This window comes from Rutilus rutilus, assembly GCF_951802725.1.
Source record: "Rutilus rutilus genome assembly, chromosome: 16".
NCBI classification, from domain to species: domain Eukaryota; kingdom Metazoa; phylum Chordata; class Actinopteri; order Cypriniformes; family Leuciscidae; genus Rutilus; species Rutilus rutilus.
In genome coordinates, this window is record NC_140224.1 from 8,093,960 (window position 1) to 8,116,698 (window position 22,739).

Below are 22,739 nucleotides of genomic sequence, written 5' to 3' on the forward strand. Positions count from 1 at the left end.
GGTATTCGTTTATTTAACAGAAAATAATTACAAAAGAAAACGACAAAACAGCCAAGATAGATATAGCCTATAATTCACAGTAACACTTTATAATAACTTTGATTAATAACTGTTATTACTCCTTTTTTTAACTCAAATTGTAATCCTGAAAAGTATTTAAATAATGCAAATAATAAATAGTATGTTCACTAGGTTTCAGACTTTTGTTCGCTATTCTAACAGTAAGAAAAGCAAAGAAACTTAAAACATATTGAAATGTAGGCCAACATGAACTACTCTATTACGCGCATGATGTTTGTTAATGATGTATCAATGAAAGTTATTATAAAGCATCACCCTTTTCACATTTCCATGATTGTTTCAAGTCTGTCTGTAGTAGGCTACATTCTCCTTCTCCCCCAGTTAAATACTCTCACACACAGTCGTTGCAGACACGCTTTTACTTCTGGTCAGTCTGAAAACAGTGTAGCTCCTTGTCTCTGAAGAAAATCTCCCGGACGAGCCAGAGTTGCGCTGCTGGATTTTAGAGGCAGAATTTCTTATTGATGACCTATTGGTCAAACTCATGACAGATGAAATCTTCTCTCTGTAGCTCTCTCTGAACCTTTTGGCCGATCTGTACAAGTTTCCGATGAAGCAGTAGCAAAGAGGGTTGAGGGATGAGTTGGTGAGACCCAGCCATTGCGCAAAGGGTCTGCTTTGGAGAATCCAATGATGTTCAACGTTGCTCATCTCGTCGTTTCGATCAGGAGAGCTGGGAATGTTGGAGTCGATCCAGATATCCACGGCATAAAGCGGCAGCCAGGAGAAAGTGAACAGCAACACGAGCGCAAAGACCATTTTGGCGATCCTCTTGCGCGTTTTCAGGCGCGAACTCGAAGAGGTTTGCGCGAACTGGTTGGGATCTGATATTGATGATGTGCCTCCTCTACTCAATTTCCAACCGGTCAAAAAGCAAATGACCAGGTTAAAGACCACCGGGAATCCATACAACGCGCAGAAGAGCAAAAAGTTGTAACCCTGGCGCAGTTTGATTTTAGACCAGCTCTCCACGCACACAGTCACTGTATGCAGTCCGTCTAGTAGGGAAAGCGTCTTAGTCGTGTTCATGAAGAACAACGGCAAACACAGTGCAGAAGATACGATCCACACCACAGCTATCATGCATATCATTCTGCTGGTCGTAAAGAAAGATCTGGCGTGCAGGGGACTGTGGACGCTGTAGTATCTGTTCAAACTGATCGCGGCCAGACTCAGAACACTGGCAGAGACTGATACCGCTTGAACGAACGGCACAGCTCGACACAGAAACTCTCCAAACACCCAGGCGTTGTACACCTGAAGTCCTAAATTAACCGGCATGCAGACGCACACCACCATCATGTCGCACACCGCCAGGTTGACCAGGAGTCTCCTGGTGGCTGACGCTCCAGACAAGCGGTTCCTCCGGCGCGTCAGGACCCACAGAGCCATTATATTCCCCACCAGTCCGGTCACGAATGATAGCACATACATCACCATTAAAACTATAGTGTCCGGTTCATGTCCCGCAAACAGAAAGTCGACGGAGAAAGGCGTCAAATCATGGGTAGTCCAGTTCTTCTGGAGATGCCCCCAAAGAGAAAAGTTGTTAGAGAACAAGCGTTCGAATGTGCTGTAAATGCTCGAGGAGTTCATGTTTCCTCTGTGTGCCATTTCATCTGACCATCCGCTTATTGAGGATCTCCATAACGCCCCCACCCCTCAGGAATATGATAAAAGAGCAATGATTCACCAAAGGAAATATCTATCTATCTATCTATCTATCTATCTATCTATCTATCTATCTATCTATCTATCTATCTATCGAATGTAGGCTCTACCTTATATAGGCCTACCTTAAAAACTTAACTGGGTGTCATGTCTATCTAAATACAATGAGATATGACATTTAAATGTTTTTTATAATTCTAAATATGCCCAAAATATTATTTGTGGATAAGAGAGTATAAGTAGCATTGTATATAAAAACAATAAAAGTAAATGAAAAGCCCTTATTAATAAATAATAAATGAAACGTTTTTATGTGTGATGCTGTTTCACATCTTTAAAGGCAAATAGCCGCCATACAGGAAGAATTATGGCAACACACACAAAAAAATCTCTCTCGCTTTCTCTTTCTCACATCTGACAGTTACTGACCAAATGTAGAGATGTATGATAAACAAGATCATGAAGATGTATTTTCAGTCATGAACACATATTCCAGACATCATACCAATCCTGACTGAAATGTTTTCAGATTCACTCACTGAAAGCAGTACTATTTATATTTAGGCTACTTAATGCTTTGTCAGTTAACAGACAATATCTAAATTACAGAATTGGTATATTATATATCATCAAATCAGTTCAATCAAATGCTTGTCACTTTTTACAGTGATTTTGCAGGTACGATAGTTGCAGCACATTTATAATGTTAAAACATTATAAAATTATTATTTCCGTCTATAATATCTGATTGCATTAGTCATGTTCGAAGCTGTTGCTATATACAGCCACATGTCGAGGCTAATGAGCTATTTCACTTGGCAGAAGAATCGTTCATTATGAATTAATGTAATTATCTTTTCAACATTTGTGTCTTATCTTATTGCTGTTGCCACCATTTATAAAAGCAATAAGCCACTCGAGGCCACCTTACATGTTTTCTTAAAGAAATGTGTTTCTATTGTGTTTTTATGCCTATTATTACATTTTAGGATACTTTGAATGGATGATGAAATGAACGAACATTTGCCTTATTGCCTTTGCTGTGTTAATATTTATGAACAAAAAAGCATTATTTCTTCACACACCTCAAAACTAACACATTGTGTTCCAATCTACCAAGCAGCAGTGATGAACACTTACATAACAGGCCTGCTGTCAAAGTGTTTTTATCCACTTATTCACATCACTGACATGTCAGCTTCAGCCTACAACATGACTAATTTGAGAACTAATAATGATTTGTTCATTATATCAGACACTAAAAGACCATTTCTTGAGTAAGGTGGGAAGGCGCATGATGTGATTTGAGCGTCACTGTCTGGCAAACAGATTCATCTTACGATTTCCATCACATCTGATGGAACAAATTGATTTCGCCCACATTTTTATTACTTTCCCTGCATCATAAAGCAATGCCTGAGCTAAATGCACTGCAGTGGTGTGGTTTGTCCTCCACTCAATAAACTCATTGCATTTAATGGTGACAATGATGATCTTTCGCTATCTGCTAAAGTGTCATCCTTCATAAATAGTGTTTATCACTCCTTTCTACATGTTAAATGTATATGCAAATTACATATTTAACTGATGTTTTGCATTTTCCTGTCATTTATCCATTTTTGTTATTAAAAGCAGCATTCACTACATGCACCATGAGGGAATAACATCAAATCTTATGACATTTTGTAAAGAAGCAGGTCTAGGCTCAAGAATTAAATGTATAACAGTTTTTCTCAATCACTTTGGCATTGAGATATCAGACTCGAGAGAGAGAGAGAGATGGATGATTAACACCTCAAAGCTTTTATTGAACAGTGTCCAAAAGGGTATAGACCTGCAAGTCTACAGTGCAAGTAATTCCAGGCTTTGTTTGCAGGAGATGAGAAAGGATGTTACTTCATTGGTATGTAAACCCTGCCGTTATAAATAATTAAATGGTTTGAGTAAAGCCAACTCAAATTAAACAAATTAGTTCAATCAAATGAACTTTTTTGAGTATTTAGAACTTTCTTTTTCTTTTGCATTCACAAAAAAAGGACACATTTTAAGTCATCTGAATTGTTTTGAGCTTCATGAACTTGTTTCTTTTAATTTAGACAAACTGAAATTTAACTGATTTCTATTTCCCAGCATGCTTTTCCATGACACTCCCAAAAGGGAGAGTAAATGTTAAAATGAAGTGTTATATAATGTTTTTGGTGCAAGATTAATGTTAAGTGGGAGATTTAGTGTTTAATGTTTTGCTATGTTAGTTTAGAAGAGTTTCTGTTATGTTGTTTTTTTGTTTAAATTATGGTGATGAGAACAGATATATGTTAAAAGTATTGTGTCACCAATTAGCAAGGTAACATTTATTGAATTAGCTAGTTAAAGATAGTTTCTACTACTACAAATATTTAATTTGAGATTGCATGATAATTTTAAGTTAAATGTATGAATTAGTTTACTCAAATATTTCAAGTTAAGAGCAATTAAAATATGTGAGTGCAAAACAAGAATCTGCAAGTTATGCTACTTAAACTTTACATTTCTTAACTTAAAAAATTGTATGTAACTGATTGGCGAATTTTTTTTGAGTTTTGCCAACTTATTCGGGTTTACAGTGTATCCAAATACACACATCTTTTGGTTGCCTTTAGATCGATAATGTCTTTGTCTTACAGGCGGGAATGCTGGAGGGACGCTGAAGATGGAGAGCAGACAAGGGAACTTACTGTGGTTCAGGTGCAGAACATGGATGCAAAACTGTCCCTCATCCAATAAGAAACTTGTCATGCATCTACACAATGTCAAGAACCTAATCATATGTCAAGCAGTGTAGGAGTATCATTCATTTAATCCAATACTCTAGAGCAGCACAATCGTCAGCAGTCAAAAGGGTCATGTGAAATTAAAATGCATCATTTGTTTAATAAGTCTCGAGGGCTCAGGTTTCATCTCTGCAGATGGTCTCATTTCCCAGGCTAGTGACCTCGAACTATAAACTAACAACAGCACTTCAGTTCTTTCACCATCCACCGTCAGTTTCAAGATTATTTGTGGCTTGGGAATGGCACCATCTCTATTTTTTATTCACCGCCTGCTTCTTTCACACATTATTCTTTGAAGGATCCATTTGAAAGCGCCATAAGACATTTGGATTAGATTGGAGAGATGGCACTTTTTTCACAAGGTAATGCCTTTTAGTGGTGAGTCAGTTATTGTGTTTATCATCCTGGCAAGCTGTGCTCTGTACTGGGCTAGACATTATAGAGAACCATTGACATGAGTAATCTTCTGGCCTGAAACATCTGCATTCTTTAGATTAACACCAGAGTGCAAAATGAGACCAAATTAATCAATTAAATAAAAGAAACAATGCTTTTACTTAATTAATTTGTCATTCCAAAAGTTATACTAAACCTTAACACAATTTATTTGTTTTTTTAAATGCCTATTCTGACAGAAGAAAACTCTTACAAATCAGACATTTTTGCCCACGAATACAGTTTTTTAAGTGAGTTTACATCAATGAAACCATATCAGTGCCATCAGAAAGATAAGTCCTTGTGTCACTGTTCACAAACAAGATAGTCAAAATGTTTAGCCACGTTGTTGCTCAGTGTTTTCAGATGTAAGCTATGGCTATGATTTTGATGATTGAAAAGCACAAGACTGCACTTTCTCTATGGCGTATATCAATTTTAACAGTACAAATTGACACATTACTGTATAGGATACTAATTGCAAAAGACTGGACAGGATTCACAGTTACGCTTCTACTGTTGGTTTGTCAACAAATTACAGTACAATGTCATTGCGATATACAGTAAAAGAAAAAGACAAGACTATAGATACACAGCATGTATACATGTGTATATTGTGTGATATGTATAAAGTGTATATTTACTGTATACTGTTCAATACAATTCAAGTATAATATGCTACTGTAATATGAAGAGTTACAGCAAGTATTAGAGTACAGTGCATATTATTATATTGTTATTATTACATAAAACAACAACAACAACAATAATAATATTTGTTATTATTATCATCATCTGAAATATTTTATTATGTGTATTATTGCTGTAAATATAAACATCTAAGCCAACATATTGTACAAATTAAACAAGTAATCATGGCTATTTTAAAATAATGTTAACAACAATAATAATACATTTAATTTGTAATGCACCTTTCTAAAACTCAAAGCGCTACAACATGTACAGAACAAAATAAATCAAACAGGGAAAAAAAATCATGATATAAAAAATACACAGTAATAAATTATAAACTAAAAGCTTGACTAAAAAGATGTGTCTTAAGAAGTTTCTTAAATAATCCACAAAAGCAGCATTCCTAATAGATACAGGTAATGAGTTCCATAACTTTAAAATATTAATAACATTTACATAACATTTTACATAACATAACATTTACATAACATTTCCATTAACATATTATGTATTTTAAAATACATGTTATACTGATTGTAAAAATCTAACATTTGAAATATATACCTTTAAACAAAAACAAAACAAATACATTCTGTTTTATTTTATCAGGTGGATAACAAGTAAAGGACCTTTATTTTGAAAAATAAAGTCTTTTGGCGGAATTTTACAAATTGACACAGTTTCCGCCTTCCTTCCTATTATTATGGTGTTGTCAGTTACGCTGCAGTTTTATCAACAAATGCGTTACGTGTTGTTCAGAAGGACTAATTAGACAACTACTAGGTAAAATAACGAAGGGTATTTTTATTGGTAAACAAAACGTTTTGTTTATGAATGTATAGATAGATTGCTAGCTGTAAATAAATACCATCAGCAAATTCGGTGATCTAGATCTAGTGTTGTTTGGGAAACGTAAACTGATGTATTCATTCATTGAGCTTGCTCTCGTTTCTCAAGTATGTCTATTTCTGCTTTCAGGGTCTGATTTCATCTGAAGTCATGAGTGAATTCAGAATTCATCATGATGTTAATGAACTTCTCGGACTCCTTAATGTCCGCGGAGGAGATGGTGCTGAGGTTTATATTGATTTACTGCAGAAGAACAGGACTGGATATGTGACCACTACAGTCTCTGCACACAGTGCTAAGGTGACCGTGTTTTATCTCCCGTTACGCGTTTTCTGAATGCACTACTAGACTAATTCACATTGTCTTACAGGTCAAAATGGCAGAACACTCCAAAACACCTGAAGACTTCTTGAGGAAACATGATGAACTGAAGTCAAAGAATGCACGCAACCTTGATCCACTAGTGTATCTGCTTTCCAAACTCACTGAGGATAAAGAGGTATGTTTAATGAAACTCATTATTCATTTCTAAGCAAAAAAATTTGAATCTTCCAAAAACGTGTGAAGAATATTCATAGCCTAGGTCACATAATTTCACCTCAAACACAAAATAAGAAATAATATTTTGCAAGATGAAGATGAAACCTATTTTAGGACCATTAAGATTCAATTACTATTTTTTACAGTGTTCTATCAAAATTAGCATTACAGTAATGTTAATAAATGATGGTATGTTATTTTAATTAAGAATGGTGCAATCTGTTGTACTGCCTTCAATTTATGCTTATTTAAACAAAAAATTTATTGTATTCAGTTTTACTGTAATAACCATATAATAACAGTATTACAGTAATAAAAATCACATACTGGGCTTACAAAAATAAAACTTCAAAAGGAACATCCATAAACAATATGGAAATTAGAATTGGGAGGGAAAATGTACTTAAAGTCAGCATGAAACAGAAGTTACGATTGTCTTTTCTTCCCTTTTGTGACGGATGTCAAAGTGAAACGGCTTCTCGAAGAACATGTAAATGTAGGGCGGGACCTGCTTTTGTTCATCAGGAATTTAATCAGATCGTTGGATGATTGTGGTTTGCTGAGATCTTGTGAGTGACAGGTTGTTCCGCCCTCACGCCAGTAAGCACATCATCAGAGAAGAGAAGAGATGATGCTGTTAGAGGAAGTGGAAGTTATTTTGATCAAAGATTACAAGGACGCGTGATTTAAAAAAAGTAATGAAGTCACTATGAATAAATAGTTTATAATAAATACTGCAATATTCCATAAAAAAGCAAACAATAATTGTCCATTTTGATTTCATGGTGACTTTAATTGCCATGAAATGTCGAAACAAAAAAAATCAGGGACCAGTTGCATAAACATAGCCATGTTAGACAGTGTCATAAAGGGTTAGTTCACCCAAAAATGAAAATTCTGTCATTAATAACTCTGTCATTAAGACCTTCATTCATCTTTGCAACACAAATTAAGATCTTTTTGATAGATCTTCTCCATAGACAGCTACACAACTGACACTTTGATGCTTCAAAAAGTTCATAAAGAGATCGTAGAACTAATCCATATGAATTGAGTGGTTTAGTCCAAATTTCCTAAAGAGACTGAAGAGATTGAATTTATGCTTTTATTCACATATAAATTCATCAACTTACACATCAGTTATGGTAAACGGAAGCTCAAGCATTTTTGCTTGACGCACGAGAACCAATGAGGTTCATTCTCGTTTTACGCAGCACGTTTGAGCTTCAGCAAGAACCAGTTAGATTCATTCTCGTGTTACGCAGCACATTTGAGCTTCAGCAAGAACCAATGAGGTTTGTTCTCGCGCGCCAAGCAGTTTCGGTTGAGCTTCTGTTTATGTTCGCTGATCAATGTTTAAATGTGAATAAAAGCCTAAATTAAATATCTTAATCATATAAACTGATGGAGTCTCTCCAGATGTGTTTATGAATGTTTATGAACATTTTTGAAGCATCAAAGTGGTAGTAGCATAGCTGTCAACGGAGGGAAATGGATTAAAAAGTATGTTACGGGTTTGGAACGACATGAGGGTGAGTAATTAATGACAGAATTTTCATTTTTAGGTGAACTATCCCTTTAAGATGTAGTATGACCCATTAGTCAAGGTTAAAAAGTTATGAACAGTCTTAAAGAAACAAATTTGATGACTAACTTGTAAGACTAGTCTTAGAAAGTTAGGACCTAAAACCAGGCTTTTTTTTTTTGTTGATGTTGGGGTGTTGTGGAATTGTGATCTAGACATTGTTTCTAAACCATGGCTGCTTCTACTCTTCAGACTTTGAAGTTCCTGCAGCAGAATGCCAAAGAAAGATCAGAAATGTCTGCAAATGCAGCATCCAGCACCACCACGTCATACAGCATTCCTGCAACCAGCAGCAAAATGTCCATGCAAGAACTGGAGGAATTGCGGAAAAAGCTGGGAAATGTCACAGCCAGCTCCAGTGTGCCGCAGGTATTGTGACGAAACGCAAAGATGATATTAATGTCCATTAATTCTGTACATTGCATCATTTAACGATGGTTTTGTTTTCCTGCACAGTCTTCTGAAGTAATCCGTAAAATGCTGAGAGACAGACACAATAAGAAGAACCCCACTCAGCCGAACCCTGTGTTTCCAAACTGGGTGTATGACCGTCCTGCACTGATTGGGGATTTCATCACTAGCCCCACCCCTGTGGGAGATCCCGTGGTGGCTGTTGGTATGTGACAGGCCTTTCCAAAATTAGAGCCTTAGATGAATAGGGAATTGTTACAGAGGTTGATTAGAGATTATGGATAAATATGGACACTTTTGATTTCACTTAAACTTCAGTATCACAGAAGAAACAGTAGATACCAAATCTGGTTATAGATGCGACTGAATTGTTCAAGACAGTATGAAACAGAAGTTGTGATTATTTTTTTATTCCCCTTTGTGATGATTATCCAAGTGAAACAGCTTCTTGAGCAAAAATAATGAAGGGCAGGACTTGATTTTGTCAATCTGGAATTAATTGGATCGTTTTGGTTTTTACTTTATTGTTCTTGAAGGCAATTTGCTTTGTAGACACCAAGTAAATCCATATACAGCGACATACACACACAATACCACACATTAATAATCAGCCGTTGTAATCAACCATTTAAAATGTGATCGCTACCAGAGTAAACTCAGTAAATTTCCTAGCAACGAAGAACCGTGCTAAAATCTACTGGGAAAAGTAAACACTCACAGTCACAGACTGATGTTCTCTCCTGTTGTTCGACTGCTTCTTCTGTTAGAAAGATTATATCTATATTTATATTATAGATTATATGACTTAATCAGTCCCCACTATCTTGTTGCATTTTGATTGTTAAATATGTTTACATGAATCCAAGATCAAAAAACACTTTAATTTTCTCGTAATACACATTTCAGCACCATTTTTTCTCACAGTGTCTGAAATGGTTTGATCAAGGATTCGGTCTCTTTAAGCGCCTCCTTTCTGAGAGCCGACTTTGCTTTGATTGGTCAGATGGCCCAATATGTTGTGATTTGTCTACAGCTTATAGCGTGTGTTGGAAAAGAAACACCCATTATCATATCTGAATTTCAGCTCCGGAGGCTTCCTCAGCACTTGTGTACACAGTGATACAAACAGTAAAGATGGCATCGCTTTTACCGCCAAGTAAAGTGGATTTGCATTCGCAATGCAGAAAACAGTATCTTCTCGACATGTCAACGACATAAACCAATCTCTTACAGGCCTCAGCTACAAATACAGTGTTTGAGGACGGGTCAAAGTAGACGTTGTTCGTGAGCAGCCAATGAAGACCATTGGCTGGCATTATGCAAATTTGTTTTCAAACCTTCATAGGTTTGTGCAAGAAGTAGGAATGGAATTACTGACGACTCGTTTAAGGAAGTTAACTCCATTTATCAGGCACTTTGATCTTTGAAACTTTGCAGACATTTTACATTCACAAACAGCTATATAACACACTAAATAGCATCTGGTAGTTTATAGGTACGTAATAGGGGCACTTTAAGACAGGTTCAGTTTCAGGTATAAAACATGTTCACAGTTTCCTCAGAAAATGCACACGTTAAAGGGTAACTCTCACCAAATTGCAACCTAGGCTATTTTTGTTAATCTACCCGAGTCAAACATTTGTGTAAAAGCATAATTAGAATGGAAACGCCACTTTTAAGATTGTATTTTTGTTTTCGGTCAAAATGCCTTTTGAATGGGAGTGTCGATAGTAGTCGAAAGTAGTTGATCTCCGAATGCAACGTAATGAACTAAGCTTTCCATCTTTACTCTCCTCATGTTACATTGCATTCGGAGATCGACTACTTTTGACTGACAAAAGTCCACCCACCGGAAACACCAACTGATAAAGTGAGTTGTACAAAACCTTTCTTTTTAGTAAACTCTGTGTACATAAACAATGTTGTCAGTGCTCAAGTTCATGTGTAGAGCCCCTGGTGTAGAGCCCCCTTCAAGCACAGTTTCATGTTGTGTCGAGCCTTAGCGATTTTGATGCTATCACTGTAGTGCCCCAAGAACTCCCATTCAAAAGGCATTTTGACCGAAAAACGAAAATACGGTCAATCTTAAAAGTGGCGTTTCCATTCTAATTATGCTTTTACACGAATGTTTGACTCGGGTAAATTAACAAAAATAGCCTAGGTTGCAATTTGGCGAGAGTTACCCGAGAGTTTTTAGAGGTGAATAAAATTGTATTTCCTTTGAGTGACTTGTTGGAAAAGAGGGTTTATTGTCCTGCCTATGTTGCCTATGTGGCAGTGCACATGTCATAGAGAAGAGATGTTGTTGCATGAGGAGGGGAAATGAATATTTTTGATTAAAAAGGCACATTAATAAAAATAAAAAAAGTAATAAAGATGTGCTCGACTCAATTATTTATAATAAACACTGTAAAATAAGAATTGTCAAATTGAATTGATTTCATGGTGACTTAAACAAGTTTAATTTCAGGTACAATGCCGCTGGCTGCACAGGAACAAGCTCTGGTTGAGGACCTGCTTTTCGTGCTGATTGGTGTGGATGGGAGAGACATCACAGCTCAGCCTGTGCTTGGCAGACAGAGCCGCTCCTTCATAGTAGATCCTTCCCTCGACATGTCCGTCAAAGAGCTGGTCAACCGAATATTGCCGGTCGCGTCTTGTTACTCCACTATCACACGGTCTGTGAACGATATTACGGTTGATAGATATATTAGTCATGTGTTTACACCAATATTAAACCAGATTTGTTAATAATGTCAGGGGATTTTATTGGCCCAGTGAAATTATTCTCTGAAAAGATATTTGATATTTCATCATGATCAAATTTTGCATGGCGTGCTCACACTAATCATTTGCATAATCCACGGCCAGCTTCACAGAGGAGAAGTCATCATTTGAGTACGGTCAGGTGAATCACGCTCTGACTGCAGCCATGAGGACTCTGATGAAGGAATACCTCATCCTGGTGACGCAGCTGGAGCATCTCCACGGACAGGGCACGCTCTCCCTGCAGAAGCTCTGGTTCTACATACAGCCCACCATGCGCACCATGGAAATCCTGGCCTCCATTGGTAAAGCTTTCAACATGTGTGGTTACTGTTAAAAGAGCAGCGCTCAGCATTTTGGATGTGTCAACAGGAGTAATGAGTTCATTTGTAAATTGTCATAATATATTTTTCATGTTCATTCTTAATTCATTACCTTTTGCAACAGCATTGTGGTCAGGACAAACTTTGATGTTGGCTTGACAAAAGCCTTATCTGAAAAGTTTAGTTTGTTTGAAGTTTAAAGTTTGATGGCTAGGCATACAAAAATCATGATTTAGCATGGTGGTAGCATGGTTTAGGATGTTGCTAGTATGTTCCTACCATGTTTTAGAATATTGTTAGCATGTTTCTAGTATATTTTAACATTGTGCTAGCATGCTTTAACATGTTTCTAACATGTTTTTTTTAGCATGGTGGCAACTTGTTTTAAGATGTTGCTAGAATGGTTTAACATTTTGCTCGCACGTCTTAGCATGTTGCTAGAATGTCTCAGTCCATTGGATTAGCATGTTGTTAGCACGTCATTACAATATTGTTAGCAAATTGCTAGCATTATAAATATGCTTTACATAATACACTGTACAATTTTAGTACAATCAACTTGGCTGTATAAGTCATTTCAACTTAAATTATATTAAACTGACGTAAAAAAGTTTGTCAAAGTTTGTCCTGATCAGAATTGCATTGTTGACAATGACATGCTCATGCTAATGTGCTTGGTCTCTTTAATGCAGCCACCTCTGTTGACAAGGGTGAGTGTATGGGTGGCTCGACCCTCAGCCTGCTTCACGATCGCACATTTAATTACACCGGAGACAGCCAGGCTCAAGAGCTCTGCCTCTATCTGACTAAAGCAGCCAGCGTCCCCTACTTTGAAATACTTGAGAAGTGGATCTATAGGGGCATCATTAAAGACCCATACAGGTACAGTGTGACCCCTGACCAACAGGGCTTTGAGATGTTTAGAACTCTATTGAGAACACCTTTTAAATGACAGTTTCTGAATTTGAATTGAGGTTGCAAAGGATGCAGAATTCTAATTGCAGACTGAATTTAATGTGTTACTGCTGTAAGGGTGGTTGTTGTTAATGCATTTCACTTGTTAGTGTGAATTACCAATAAACATGTTATACACAATATGGACCCTTTTCACATTTCTGGGGTTCTCAGAAGCGGAAGTCATCATAGCTGGGTAGACTTTTTTTAGTGGTGAATAGAAACTACAACAAATATTATTTTGTTGCATTCCCATTTGCTTTAAAAGCAAAAAAAAAAAAAAAATCCAATATAGTATTTCTGTGATTTTGAGATGTCAAACTTGCTGTTATTTCCTTTAGCCGTTAAAGAGTTAATTAGTTAGAGTTAGTTAATTAGAATTAGAGTTAATTCGTTTTCTGAAATTTAATGCCAAGGTAAAATAACACAAAGTATAGTGTTATAACCGTACATTACATTTATAAAAAATCAAAATATAAAAAAAACGTTGCTAGATTTACGATGTTAATAACTCTGAAACCCCGTCATCACAGTCTGTGAAAAGTGTCCATTGAGTATTTCCAGAAACATTAGAGGACATTAGTAAGATATGTTATGAAATGCCACCTATTGAAATTTGTATTTCATTTATATTTCATGTATCAGGTAATTTGAGAATACTCCAGTTTATATTATATTATAATGTTATATTATATATATTATTATAATAATTAGTTTTGATGCTTCCTGTCATCCCATTTAAATTCCAATTCAACATCCTGTAGATCTTGGGCAATTCAAATCAAATTCACACTCGTGGCTTGAAAGGCAACCAGTTCTTAAATTCAGAATTTTGCTGACCATGAAAAAAACATTTTATTGGACCACATTGTACCACATTAAATTAAGTGAAATAAACTTCATTACATTCTATGTTTTTTACTTTTATAGTGAATTCATGGTTGAGGAGCATGAGCTACAAAAAGAGAAGATTCAAGAGGATTATAATGACAAATACTGGGATCAGAGATACACTATCGTCCAGCACAGGATCCCATCATTCCTTCAGAAAATGGCAGATAAGATATTAAACACAGGTGAGGCCTTTTTTATACAAAGCAATTAGCTCAGTTCCAAAATGTAGATCGTATACAGCATAAGATTTGTGTCTACTAGAAAGCAATTCTGGAACAATGGTATGAATGAAATTTCCTATGATTTCAATGCCCATCTGAAAAGTGACTAAATGCGTTTTTTTCATGAACAGTCCTAACGTCTTTCTAATTTCAGGCAAGTATCTGAATGTTGTGCGAGAGTGCGGCCGTGACGTTACCTGTCCAGATGCTAAAGAGGTTCTCTACACACTTAAAGAGAGAGCATATGTGGAGCAGATTGAAAAAGCATATTACTATGCCAGCAAGGTTCTGCTTGACTTCCTGATGGAGGAAAAGGAGCTTGTTTCACGCCTGAGGTAAAACTTAAGGTTTGAAATTGTTGTGGGTCTCTCTGAAATCATTCACACAAATGTTGTCAGCGCTGGCATCGGTTGTTGTTGCCATCTCCAGTAGTTGGTTGTCGTTTGCTCTGCTTCTTTTGTGACTTTGAAACAAACTAATTAGTGCAAAAAAAATTCAAGGTACACATGCAAGCAGCGCGTATAGAGCGGTTAGAAAAATCAGGCTGTGCACGTACAGTACGTACATACCACACATTTTCCCATGGTCATTGAGTGACTCAAATTTTGTAGGAATTTGACCCAATATTGGTTGACACACGCACAAGTACACTTTACTTAATATACAAAAAAAAATTGTAATAATATCACTAACACTGATAAATACACTATTAAGTAGCAGTCCCAAACTAGTTTTTGTTAATACAGTAAAGTTACTAAATTGGTTGCCACCACAGTCATCAAAAATAAAGAAAATAATACAAAGTAAAAATAAGGTGGAATTATGGGTTAAGGTTATGGAAACTACTGTTACCGGTTTAAATACACACTACTAACATGAACAGTTAAAAAAACATGGAAATTGCTCCTGACGAATCGAATGAACATCATGCTGCATGCAAATCCTTCCCAGCTAAGGCACGACGTACTAGTTACTAAAATTATTGGTATTGTTTTTGGTAAGTTCACGACTTAGAAATTGACAGCGTAAATATGACGACGTGCGCTCGTAATTTCTTTTGCTCTTTGTATAAAGCGAATTGATATGCTGTGCACAGCCTTGCATTTGTGCGTAAAATTGAAGAATGTGTGCCGTAAACACAATGTATCTTGACAGGACAGGAAAGCTTGTTTTTCTAAGGTGAGACTTTTTATTTTATTTTGCAAGTAAAATAATGACAACAACTGACAGCAGATACTAAATCAGGAGTTTTCTGTCTTACAAAATAAAAGTCTCACTTCAGTAAAACATTAAGAATGAAGTTTTTTTGGACTACACACTCTGCGACCCACTCAAAACGGTCTTGCAACTCTCTTTTGGGTCATGACCCACCAGTTGAAAAACATGTATACGTGCAAAAACCAAAGTATTCTCGTAATATTTGGTATTGTTTAATAGTTGTGTGCTGAATATCTCAATATCACCTTATTTCTTACATTTGTGGTGCAGGTCAATCAAGCATTACTTCTTAATGGATAAAGGAGACTTTTTCGTGCATTTTATGGACCTGACGGAGGAGGAACTGAAGAAGCAGGTTGATGACATCATTCCTCCACGGTTGGAGGCTCTGCTGGAGCTGGCCCTGAGGATGAGCACTGCCAACACAGACCCCTTCAAAGACGATTTAAAGGTTGAACGCTCATCCGTGTTCTCAACTATTACTTCGAAATTAGCACTTTGTAATACATATGTTGTCAGTTTGTGCATTCTACATAACATTGTTGATTTCAGGTGATAAGCGTATTTGCTTTTGCAGTAGAAATCCAAATGAACAGCAAATTCTAGTTGTTTAATTTTTTATCTAAAGATGTGTTTGTTACTTTTTTTATTTTGTTTGTTTGTTTATGGTGCGCTGACTAATGAGGCAATTATCCTAAACAGATGTGATGCAACAAGATTCCAGCCACAAACTATTTGTCTTAAATTTGACTTAAACTGCAATTCCTCGACTGGCCGCTAGAGACAGGCTCCAAAAGAGAGTCAATCCCTTAGACCCCCGTGTTAATATGCCCAACTTTACAGCAGAAAAAATGTTTACAGCCTGGTACAAAAAGTGGTTTTGGTCTATATAGCTAATTTTGCTCCGCCCACTTTGGGCTTCTGAAATGCTCTTCAGAAACCTACGGGTGACGTCACGGACACTTCGTCCATATTTTTTTTACAGTCTATTGGCCCGACACAAGAAACTACAGCTGCACGATTAATCAGAATAAAACCGAAATCGTGATATAGCTTAGTGCAGGGTTCCTCAAATCCAGTCCTGAAGGGCCACTGCCCTGGGCTGCGTTTCCAGATAACAATGGATCTCAGAACTTACGAGCATTTTCTACAAGCGACTTTATGAACGTTCGTGTTCATTTCACGTGCGTTTCACAAAAACGCACTTAGCACGATCGGCCAATCGCACGCAACTGTGCTTTAAGTGCTACTTAAGAGTCGCTGTCCGCATGTCAGTGCTGAAATGTCATCTTGTAGAATGGCAAGTAATTGTAGCACATGCTTGTATTTTGAAATGTTTAGCCTAATTGTTTTAATCTGATGTGCATTTTCTACGAGGCCAATAATCTATAAAAGCACAAACCTACGGCTGGAGACACCAGCAAAATGGCTGAACCATAAAAACTAAGAAAATACATTTTTCAAAAAGAGGAGATTAATGTCATTTTAGAGGAGGTGGAGCTATACAAACATATTATTTTCAGCAGGTTTAAGGGCAGTCGTACAAATAAACATAAAATGTAGATTTGTCTACAAAACTGACTGCAACTAGGGGCATTAAAAGATCAGGGAAGGAAGTCAGGAAGAAGTGGCAGGACTTTGCAGCCTTGCTAAAAGGAAAAGAGCTCTGCAGAGGACAACATTTAATAAAACAGGTGGTGGGCCCAATGAGTCCCCCCTTCTCACAGCAGAGGAAGAAAAGGCCTTGTCACTACTTGGCACAAGTGCTTCAGGTGGCATTTGTGGTGGTATTGACATCCATGGAGGAGTAGGGGTAACTCAACCTGAGTCTGATCAGGTCCTTCATGCTCAGAGGAACTATCAGTTTCATCTGCCATCTCCCAGCACCCTACCATCTCCTAGTCCTCCAAACAACCCTCCCAGGCCTTAGCCTCCATCTTCTGTTGTCCAGACTGCAGCCACAACACCTCAGCAGTTTGAGAAGGTTTGTAGTTGTAGTCAGGACATTTGAGAGTGTCCTTGCTTAACAGGGAGGAAGATGAAGAGGTGATGGAGGAGGAGGAGGAGCACAAAGATGGCATGGGACCACATGATGGCCTCCCAAGAAATCCCCAATACATGGCTGGTTTTTGTGCATGTCAGCAAGTCATTGACACAAGTCTTTGAAGCATATTACATAGTTTATCTTTTTTTTTTGTTCTTTCATTTCATTTAGATTCAAATTATTAGATTAAATTATTTCTATATTTTCGCTGCCCTTTTTAATTATTTCATTTATACATTCATTTAAACAAAAAACGAGCAATAAAGTGTACAATAAAGTACATTGCACTTGAATAAAGTTAAAGGTGTATCTGCCGGTTGTCCTGCATGTGACCTCATAACTCTGTCTTCTTTCGATGCACTTGGGGATTTACGATTACTCCAGAGCACTCGTAGATCTACGATGATTTTCAAGTGCTACTTAAGTTACGATGCTTTTGGGAAACAGACCGTAATATTAAGATCAGTCGTACGATCGTTTTAACGAACTTCTTAGGCTTACGATGCTTTTGGGAAACGCAGCCCTGCAGAGTTTATCTCAAACCCTGATCAAACTCCCCTACCTGTGATTTCTAGTGATCCTGAAGACCTTGATTAGTTTGCTCAGGTGTGTTTGTTCAGGGTTGGAGCTAAACTCTGCAGGGCATTGGCCCTCCAGGGCAAGATTTGAGGAACCCTGGCTTAGTGCAATTATCAAATTGCAAAGGCTGCCATTTAATTAAATAAATATATATGCGTTGTGTGTTTCAGAGTAAAGCGTGGCACTGCGTTCTTATACATGAGCAGCTCATTATCCGCGGGTGTTTTGGGCATCTTAGGGCTCTGTACGGTTGTCCATCAAAATAAAAGTTGGTGATGTTTAATATTTGAAAGTTAAGAAATTAAGACGGCCATAAATATTAGTTTTGCAATTTTACAGTTATGTCAAAATTATTATTATATTTTTCTTAAATACACTTTTTATTTTATTTTACTGTACATTTTTATTTATATTGTTACTTAGTGTTAATAAAAATCATAAATTTATCATAAAATTCCACCACAAATCATGCTGCCCTATAAGAGAAAACACAGAAAAAAATCCAAAGGAATAACATCTGCCAATTTAACACATTTCGTGTATGAAAGTGGCTATTTTCACCCATCTAAATGGTTGTATTATTTGGAGGGATGGTTGAGAATGGAAAATGACGTGCAAGTGCCCAAAAATAGGCAACAGGTCATTGTTTACTTAACGTAATTGTTCTCTTCCAGATTGACCTGATGCCCCATGATGTAATCACCCAGCTGTTACGTGTCCTTGCTATAGATACCAAGCAAGAGAAAGCCATCATTAATGCAGAGCCCACAGAGGTGTCACTTAGCGGCCTGGAGGCTTTCTCCTTCGACTACATCGTCAAATGGCCACTTTCACTCATAATCAACAGGTACAGTTTTCCTATATGGCTGTATAGCCTTCATTTCGAGCAGCTTCAGCTGTGGCCCTGTACCTCTTAAAGGAACTGTTTTGTCATCATGTACCCTTCACATGTTGTTCCAAACGTGTATTCCATGCGATTAAAGTGTGGTCACATTTAATGTTGTTTGGTGAATTTTACCTGTCCAATACCAGTCATTGCGATAAGAATCCATGGGATCAGAAATGTCACACATTACACACTACGCGATCGTAAATGTTTCAAATCGTAAATGCACATCCATGTACATTTAACCAGTGAGGGCAAAATATTTCCCTACGTAGATGTTTCAGTAGGTTCAAGTAACTCACATGAATGTGCTGTTGACCAACAGAAAGCTGCTTGGTTTGAAAGTGACTTCTGTGTTAGCTGTGCTTCATACAACACTATTTAAAATAAAATATGGACTATTTGAATGAACTGCTCCTTAAAAACAATGCTCTGTTATACAGGAAAGCGCTGACAAGATACCAGATGCTCTTCAGGCACATGTTCTACTGCAAGCATGTGGAGAGGCTGCTCTGTAATGTGTGGATCAGCAATAAAACAGCTAAGCAATATTCACTTCACTCTGCTAAGTGGTGAGACTACATATATTTAGTTTTTGTCTTAGTCTGTGTATCTTCAAGTGAGCATCTTATTAAGTAGCTCTTGTTGATTGTAGGTTTGCTGCTGCCTTTGCATTAAGACAACGGATGCTCAACTTTGTTCAGAACATTCAGTACTACATGATGTTTGAGGTTATGGAGCCCACGTGGCACATCATGGAGAACAACTTGAAGTCTGTGAGTCAATGATTCAATCTGTCTGTCTAGATTTATGTATGTTTAGAAAGAGATTTATAATACATAATGAATTAAAAATGAATTCACAGTGTGTGCTTAAATCGCTTGTCTTTTTTAGGCCTCCAACATTGACGACGTGCTGTGTCATCACACCAGTTTCCTGGATAACTGTCTGAAGGACTGTATGCTCACCAATCCTGAGCTGCTTCGGATCTTCTCCAAGCTCATGTCTGTCTGTGTCATGTTCACCAACTGCATGCAGGTAAAAATACGGACATTATGGAGAAAGAACTAAAAGTACTAAAAACCTGTTCGCAAATATACTGCCATTCAAATGTTTGCTGTCAGTAAGATTTATTTAAATGTTTTTGTAAGTCTCTTATGCCTACCATGCCTGCATTTGATCAAAAGTACAGTAAATATTGGGAAATATTATTACAATTTAAAACAATTGTTTTTTATTTTAATACATTTTAAAATGTAATTTATTCCTGTGATGCAACGCTGAATTTTCAGCATCATAAGATCACACGATCTTTCAGAAATATTTCTAATAAGGTGATTTGGTGCTCAAAAACATTTACTAGAAATGTTTAAAATTTACTGCCATAATGCAGTTTTATATGCTGAATAGAAAGTTCAGATTTAGTTCAAGTAACATTTACTAAAAATATAAATCTTTTGTAACATAATTGTCTTCACGGTCACTTTTGATCATGCATTCTTGCTTAAAGGTGCTCTAAGCGATGTCACGCATTTCTTAAGCAGAAAATTTTTTTGTCACATAAAGCAAACATCTCCTCACTATCCGCTAGCTGCCTGTCCCCTGAACACGCCGGAAAAAAACGCGGTCTCTGTAGACAGCCCAGGCAAAACAAACAGCAACAAAAACAAACTGGCCCAGCCTGGACCACGAAACATAACAAACAGTGTTCCAGCCAATAACCGACAAGAATGATTTGGGGGTGGGGGTTGGGGGGTTAGTGCGCGTGCACATGAAGGGGGGTGTGGGGAGTAGAGGAGAGGGAAGTTAGCTAGAGGAGAGATGTCCTAGACAACATCAACGACTTGCCTTAGAATTACTGTATATTCTCTTGAATTTTAATATGGCCGACACACGACCAAAGAGACAACGTTCCAATGAACAAATAGCAAAGAAGAGGGAAAAGGAGAAGGAACGTGCGAAGTCCCGAATTTACATCTGAAAAGCCTGTTTCAGGAAGCACGGAAGGAAGGGGGAGGGGACGGGATGAGGAGGAGGGTGGGTCGAGCTAGCCTCCGTTTTGTTTGACAATATTTCGAACGTCAACAAGAAGTGACGTCACCCAACATCGCTTAGAGCACCTTTAATAAATACAATTTTTATTAATTTATTTAAAATAATAATAATCTTACTGACCCCAAATTTTTGAATGGTAGTGTACATAATTAGAATATAGATCTTCTAGTATAACTTGTTTTTTTGTTTTGTTTTAATATTTAATTATATAGTTTATTCTTTAATGTCAGGATGATGCTGGAGAGTTCATGTTGATTGTTTTGCAGCGGTTCACTCAGAGCATGAGGATAGACAGCGAGATGAAGGCTGAACGCACAGACGAGGCAGAGAAAAAAAGACTGGCCACTAAAGTGAGTCATCACTCACACCGTAATCTTCCAAAAGATAATAAACCACAAACAAATGAATCTTTTTTTTTTATGTTATCTATTTGTCTTTATCTCAGTTCTTAGCTGAGTATGTGGATGCCCTCCAGTCTGACTCGGGGTTTGAGGGGACCATCAGCAAGTTTGACAGTAACTTCAGCACCTTATTGCTGGACCTTTTGGATAAGCTCAGCATTTACAGCACCAATGACTGTGAACACAGCATGATCAACATCATCTACAGGTGGGTTGTGGAAGGAACCTTTCAGTAAATCTTAATTGTATTTACTGCATCCTGATTTAACCTGGTCTTAAAGGGATAGTTTACCTAAACATGAAAATTCTGTCATTAATTACTCACCCTCATGCTGTTCCAGACCCGTAAGACTTTCATTCATCTTCAGAACACAAATGAAGATATTTTTGATAAAATTTCTGTCCCTCCAAAGACAGCTTCACAACTGACACTTTGACACACACTTTAAAAGTTAATCGTAAAACTAAACCATATGAATTGAGCGGTTTAGTCAAAATTTTCTACATGATGGATGAACAGATTTAATTTAGGCTTTTATTCACATTATTCAAGCGTCAAAGTGGTAGTTGTGTAGCTTTCAATGGAGGGACAGAATGCTCTCAGATTTCATCAAAAAGATCTTCATTTGCATTCCAAAGATTAACAAAATCTTATGAGGATGAATAATTTATTACAGAATTTTCATTTTTTGGGTGAACTATTCTTTTAATAGTGATAATAGAAATGTGTAGCACAAGCTTTTGAAATCTCTTACTATTGAAGAGCTTAGACAATCCTCGTTTAAATTCATGATGAAGGTGCTATGAATAATGAGATTTTTCTTTATAGGCTGGACTTCAATGGCTTTTACACAGAGAGACTGGAGCGAATGGCCATTGAAAGGAGCCAGAAGACTGCTTCGTAGCATTGTCCATCTTAAAATCTTCAGTGTTTTTAAAGTGTTCAATGTACTATTACATGGTGCTGTAACAAAGCACTTAAGAATTTCTCCTCTCTATTGGAAATGTATTTAATGGTCTTACACAAATTCCACCCGACTGAAAATCCAATATAATAAAGTAAAAATGTAGCTTTGTCTTTTGTTCTTTATTTGTTTTTCTCCGCCTCTTATTCTAAACCCAGATTACTTTCATAAACTTATTTTGACTAACAAGAGAAGGCGTAGGCACAGTGTGCTCATAGTATTTACATGATGCTATACTTGAATATGTCTCTGACAAGTATTGGATGGGATTGGATGATCCAGATACAAACTTTTCCAGATTACCAGTGCTCGAACTGAGAATACATATGACAATGTTGGCGACTAGCTATGTAAAGAA

General features: G+C 37.0%; 2 protein-coding genes across 2 annotated transcripts; one reads left to right on the top strand and one right to left on the bottom strand.

Moving 5' to 3' along the window:
* Window positions 1-400: 400 nt before the first annotated feature.
* Window positions 401-1,677, bottom strand: LOC311305706 (galanin receptor 2a; the record flags this gene model as incomplete). The annotated part of the gene is made up of 1 exon (XM_084433515.1): window positions 401-1,677. One exon carries the CDS (start codon window positions 1,675-1,677, stop codon window positions 403-405), a length of 1,275 nt encoding a protein of 424 aa, XP_084289641.1. The 3' UTR covers window positions 401-402.
* Window positions 1,678-6,354: 4,677 nt separating this feature from the next.
* Window positions 6,355-22,486, top strand: tubgcp2 (tubulin gamma complex component 2). The gene is made up of 18 exons (XM_084434881.1): window positions 6,355-6,473; window positions 6,669-6,839; window positions 6,910-7,038; window positions 8,857-9,033; window positions 9,121-9,280; window positions 11,546-11,753; window positions 11,947-12,146; window positions 12,857-13,046; window positions 14,049-14,194; window positions 14,388-14,568; window positions 15,722-15,902; window positions 18,749-18,921; window positions 19,404-19,532; window positions 19,616-19,736; window positions 19,855-19,998; window positions 21,282-21,365; window positions 21,461-21,624; window positions 22,246-22,486. Exons 2-18 carry the CDS (start codon window positions 6,690-6,692, stop codon window positions 22,319-22,321), a joined length of 2,613 nt encoding a protein of 870 aa, XP_084291007.1. The 5' UTR covers window positions 6,355-6,473; window positions 6,669-6,689; the 3' UTR covers window positions 22,322-22,486.
* Window positions 22,487-22,739: the final 253 nt, after the last annotated feature.